This window comes from Austrofundulus limnaeus, unplaced genomic scaffold (genome assembly GCF_001266775.1).
Source record: "Austrofundulus limnaeus strain Quisiro unplaced genomic scaffold, Austrofundulus_limnaeus-1.0 Scaffold1, whole genome shotgun sequence".
NCBI classification, from domain to species: domain Eukaryota; kingdom Metazoa; phylum Chordata; class Actinopteri; order Cyprinodontiformes; family Rivulidae; genus Austrofundulus; species Austrofundulus limnaeus.
Window position 1 is genome coordinate 2,420,807 of NW_013952403.1, and position 5,273 is coordinate 2,426,079.

General features: G+C 39.4%; 1 protein-coding gene across 3 annotated transcripts in view; it reads left to right on the forward strand.

The window, feature by feature from the left end:
- drp2 (dystrophin related protein 2) overlaps positions 1 to 5,273 on the forward strand; it is a 230,864-nt gene that overhangs the window by 218,674 nt on the left and 6,917 nt on the right. For all 3 annotated transcript variants that reach the window (XM_014004492.1, XM_014004500.1, XM_014004509.1), the window contains 2 exons: positions 72 to 137; positions 3,999 to 4,145. In XM_014004492.1, the coding sequence (XP_013859946.1) occupies positions 72 to 137; positions 3,999 to 4,145 (213 nt within the window). The remainder of the gene's footprint in view (positions 1 to 71; positions 138 to 3,998; positions 4,146 to 5,273) is intronic.

The following is a 5,273-nucleotide window of genomic DNA, read 5'->3' on the forward strand; positions in this document are numbered from 1 at the left end:
TGTGTGTGTGTGTGTGTGTGTGTGTGTGTGTGTGTGTGTGTGTGTGTGTGTGTGTGTGTGTGTGTTTACAGACTGGCAGAGATGGAGAACCAGAACTGTTCATTCTTCACGGATAGCCTCTCTCCTGATGAAAGCCTGTGAGTATGCAGCCACCACCCCCTCCCCCTCCCCTCCCCGACACACTGACTGTCGCTGTGTTTGTGTGTGCGCTCGGGCTCGTACGTGCGTGTTTGGCTGTTAGGGAAGGATCACATAAATAATCAGGCGCGTAATGAGAATGACCCACAGAGAGCAGCCGGCACACTCTCTGCCCCTTCATCGTCCTCACGCCYGCTTCAGGGCTGCAGTTTACAAACCACCATCATCCTGTTCGCAGCAGTGGGACGAAACTGAGATCACGAAACGTCACGTTCTGAGCACCGCTAACGAACAATAACTGAGCTCTGCGTGGTATTTCCTGCATAGAAACATAGTTTTGCCACGTCCTCTTATAAACACAGAAAAGTACTACGTGTACGACTGACTAAATGTGAAATAAATACTAATAAAAGTAAATGTAAGATKGTTTTACTTACTGTTGACTTGTGGTGAGTAGCTGCAGTCTTGAATTCGGAACTCTCCCATTTTCTGACAGGAAGTTCTCACTGGAGGGGTGTTCCAGTTTAAATTTACAATTTTTAAGTGGGAGATTCCCACTTCCCAGTACAACTGAGCTACAGCAAAAGTAGCGCATGCCCATTAAGGATATGTGAAACACTGCAGCATGTAACAGAACAAGTATTATTGTTTTTTACCATTTAAATTTACAAATATTTGAAATCTATTTATATATTAATTTAGGGGGGGRAGTCACCTGCAGGTCAAATGTGGCCCGCAGACTAACAGTTGAGCAGTTGTTTTAAGTTACTTAATATGACTAAAATAGTTATTTATAACTATGGCAAAAATAGCATAATATTCAGCTGCTACAGCCAGCTCGTGCTGCTGCTGTTTGTGCTAACGGAGACACTGATGGTGATGTCAAGGTTTTTAATGTAGCGTTAGCATGAGCTGCTTTAAAGTGCCTGTGACATGTTTATCCTTCATATACAAAAAGTCAAAGAAAACTTTGTTCTATTTAAGAAACTTGGCATACCACACATTATCTTACCCATTTGGAYGCATAACTGACCTATTTTCTTTTTGAACTTGGCTTGGCAAAAGAGAAACAGGAAGTGACATCAAAGGGGAACTCCTTTAAGAAAAATAACTCAACTGGTCTTTGTTTATTGAAATATTATGATTTGAACTCTGACTCTTTTTTTTTTTTTGTCTGATAGTGACTCAAAATAATATAAAACATCAGATTTCTCCCCACAGTCTGGGCTGTTGAGCATGTTAGCTTAGCTCTGTTTTCATGCAGATATTCCCCTTTGACATCACTTCCTGTTACTTCACATGCAAATATCTCAACAACTGTTCATCTCAGCAGCATGAACATTATTTTGTAATATGTTCTCAGTGTTATCTTTCCAAAAACGCATTTGTATTATTTAAAACATTTTGATGTCACAGGCACTTTAAAAGTTTGAGAGGATCGCTTCAAATCTCTTTGATCTTGGTTCGTCTCAGACTGTCTGTTAGCGGGTCAGAATAAGACTCCATCTCAGAAAACCTTTAAAGTCTTTAGAGCTCCATGTGTTTTCTTCGGTGTGAGCGTTATTCATTATCAGATGAGTTTTATCTGTTTTGAGACATTAACTGTGATTGACGCCACATGAAGGGCTGTAACAAAACAGCAGCAACACAGTTTTTATAAAGAGGCATCTGTTGCTGCTGCTTGAATGGAAGTTTGTCACTAATTGCGTCTCTCAGTGCATTTGCATACAACATTTGCACGATTTCGTCAGAATATAACTGTGTTTGTGTGCACGGCTCATGCTCTGTGAGAAGCAGCGCTGCTTTTCTGTTCTTCTGGTCTGTCTCTCTTGTCTGTCAGTGCCTTTATTGCCTCTGTGCTTTTTTTTTTTTWTTATTATTCCTGCCTGGCTTCCTACATGCCGCTGTGCTATCTGTGCCTCCAGCTGGTGTTTTGGTTGCTATCGTACTGTTTTCTTTCCCGAATCACGCTGTCTGTGAGCACAGCCCTCCACCTCCACCTTTGTACGTCCCTCTGGGTTCACCGCACTGACTGGCAGGTAACGGACCTGAAAATAATTGAAGCTCTCAGTCGCTGAGCCAATCGTCAAAATGATGCAGCTCGGAGGAGTTTGTGCTGCCTGTCTGTTGGGACGACAGTTTTTTCACTTCAATGTAGAATGGTTTGAAATTTGCTCTGAAGTGTGTTAGAATTAAACTATTATCATTATTATGTAACAGCGTGTACACTGATAAACTTAAAAAAAATCTGCATTTACAAGCTAATCGACTAATGTAATGTCAATTATAATCCTCCAAACACAGTGGATTAGACAATTTGATTGCACCTGACCTAATCTGTAGCTGTTAAAGTTTAAGTAAGATCAGAGGAGGGCACAGCTAATCAAAAAGTTCGCTTTCCAAACTCATTTAGCTTGGCTACCGCTAAAACGCTAACAGTGAAACTATTAGCAGATTAGCTTTTTCACTAACTTTGAGAACCATTAGCAGGTTTAGGTTTAGGTTTTGCTAACTTTAGGTCTGCTAACAGCTAACTAACAAGCTAACATCAACAGGTTCAACCAGTTTTCACCTGGAAGGAGACAAAGACTGAGTGACAGTCATCTCAGATGTTAGCGATTAGCTGTTAGTGTTAGCTTCAGCTAATTTTTACTTAGTTAGCTGTGTTTTTTTTAGCTTTTTTTTTACATGTTTAGTGGTTTAGCATTAGTAAAGCTATGATTTTAGTTAGCGGATTATGATTTAGTGATGCTAACTCTTTGGTTAGCTGTGCCCACCATATCAGACAGAAAAAAACAATATTTTAGTGATGTTGTGACCACTTACTACAAAACCTTTTTTGTTTTTTATGACCTTTATATCAACACAAAGAGACGCAGTCACAGATATCAGCATTAGATTTTGTTGTATTATAGTAAAAAGTGTTTTTAATCCAACAGCAACAGCTCAGAGGATTATTGGGACAAATGTTCATGACTTAATCTGAATATGAACAAGATCCTAAAAGATAAATTATGTAAACAACTCATGCTTATGCTTTTAAAATACTTAATACTGAATAAATCAAGCTAAAAATGCTTATTATTCTTGATGTTTGTACTAAAGAAGAAGCAGAATGAAAAAACTTAACTTCCGTCCAATTAGAAATTTGAAACAAACTTTGGCCTGCTTCTGTTTACATATATAATACAGACAAAACAAACAATGTTTTACCAAAGTTTGCTCCTAACAGATCATTTGTAGTAAACTATAATATTATTGTAGTTACTATCAATATCAAACACAGTAAGAAAAACACTTGACAGGTCATAAATTCAGATATGTCACTATTATTTTTCCTATTCAAGCAATAAATATCACTGTGATGTAAAATCATAACTTTATTGTATTTTAGACGGTAAAGTTATTCCTGCAGGCGAGACATTAACATCAGGCAGAAACAGGAAAATAACTGACTTTCTATAATGATAAAAGCCAGCCGTTCACAGATCTGTTTATTGTTTAACAGCCTGAGGTCTGCGAGAATATCTGCACATTATGTCACTGAAGTGTTTATTATTTTTGACATTTCGTCGTGCCGCAGCTTAATCTGCACCTTCCAGTTTTATTAAACCTGAGCAGTTTAACGGTCTGCTGAGCCGAGTTTATTTTAGGGCTTTTAGTGTTTGTATGTGAGTCTGGCTCAGAGTCACAGAAGCCCGTCCTGCTGTGGCCTGTTTCATTTCATCATGTCCCCTTCCCGCTCGCCTTCGCCTTCGCCCTGGCTTGTCTGCTCTGCTGTTCTGTTGGCTCTGCTTTGTGCTGCTGGTGGCTGTGCTGCTGGTGGCTCAGTGTGTTGTCTCCTGTGTGGGGCGACTCAGGGATGAAGATCAGTACCTCCTGCGTCACTCCAGCCCAGCCCTGGACCATGATTCGCCCTGCGGACAACACATGCTGCTGGCTCACCTGGAGCATCAGGACAAGGAGCAGCTCCAGTGCACCCTGGCCCGCCTGGAGAACGAAAACAGGTCTGTAACTGGGAAATGAGAGTGCTGTGGGCCACTGGGCACTGACTCTGAAGCTGTGCTGTTTTCCCAAATGTTTATTTTCATCCCCCCACAAAAAAAAATGGAAATATTTATTTAACAAAGACAGAAAAGAAGGCACGCCGTGGAATGATCAGCTGAGTTTTATTGCAACAGGAACACAGAGAACAACATAGAGCCATCAGACGGTCCTCCTGCTCTCTGCTCCTGCTTCTCCTTCTCTGAGGCAGTTGAGGCCTCATATATACTGTTTAACAAACAGCATTATGTCATCTTAATAAAGCAAGATTTCATCCTAAGAAAATGCAGGGTCAAGGGAAAACACAAAGATAAACACAAGTGATATCTAAGAATGATTGTTGTTAGAAAATCTTGTTCTGACTTTAATCATTATATCTRCWGATAAACAGCATGTCATGAAAACCTAGGTCATGAATTACTGGCTTAAACCGAGAAGTAATATTTCCATCACAACTAACTAGAAAAAGAAAACAGGAAGTGCAGTTCTGCCCCCGATACCATAAGCTCAGGGCTTAAGTTGGCTGCTATCACTTAATGTTAACTGCTGCTATTTTTTTAGCAGTTTAGTGAGATAAAAGTTTTTAGTTAGCAGATTAGCAGTTAACAAAGCTAACTTTTTGTTCTGCAGATTAGCATTTTTGTTAAAATTGTAAACTGTTAGCAGACCAGTAAATTTTCGCCTAATGTAGTTCAGATAACTTTAAGTCCACCAGCAAAACTCACACAGTTGTTCTGTTATGGCCATTTATCCCAAAAAAAAAAAACTAACTGAAATAGAAAACAGGAAGTGCAATAATTCCCCCAAAACAATACATGGTGATTGTGTTAGCTGCTGCTATATTTTTAGAGGTTTAGCATTAGCGAGGTAAAAAATTTTAGTTAGCAAAGCTAACTTTTTGCTCAGCAGATTAACGTTTTTGCTAACAATGAAAACTGTTAGCGGACCAATTAGCTTCCGCTTAATGTAGTTCAGATAACTTTAAGTCCACTAACAAAACTCAATGGGCCTCATGCAAGAACATGTTCGTATTCTTATCCTAAATTTCTCTTACTTTTGTTCGTACAAAGGGTTCGTACGAACATGTCACG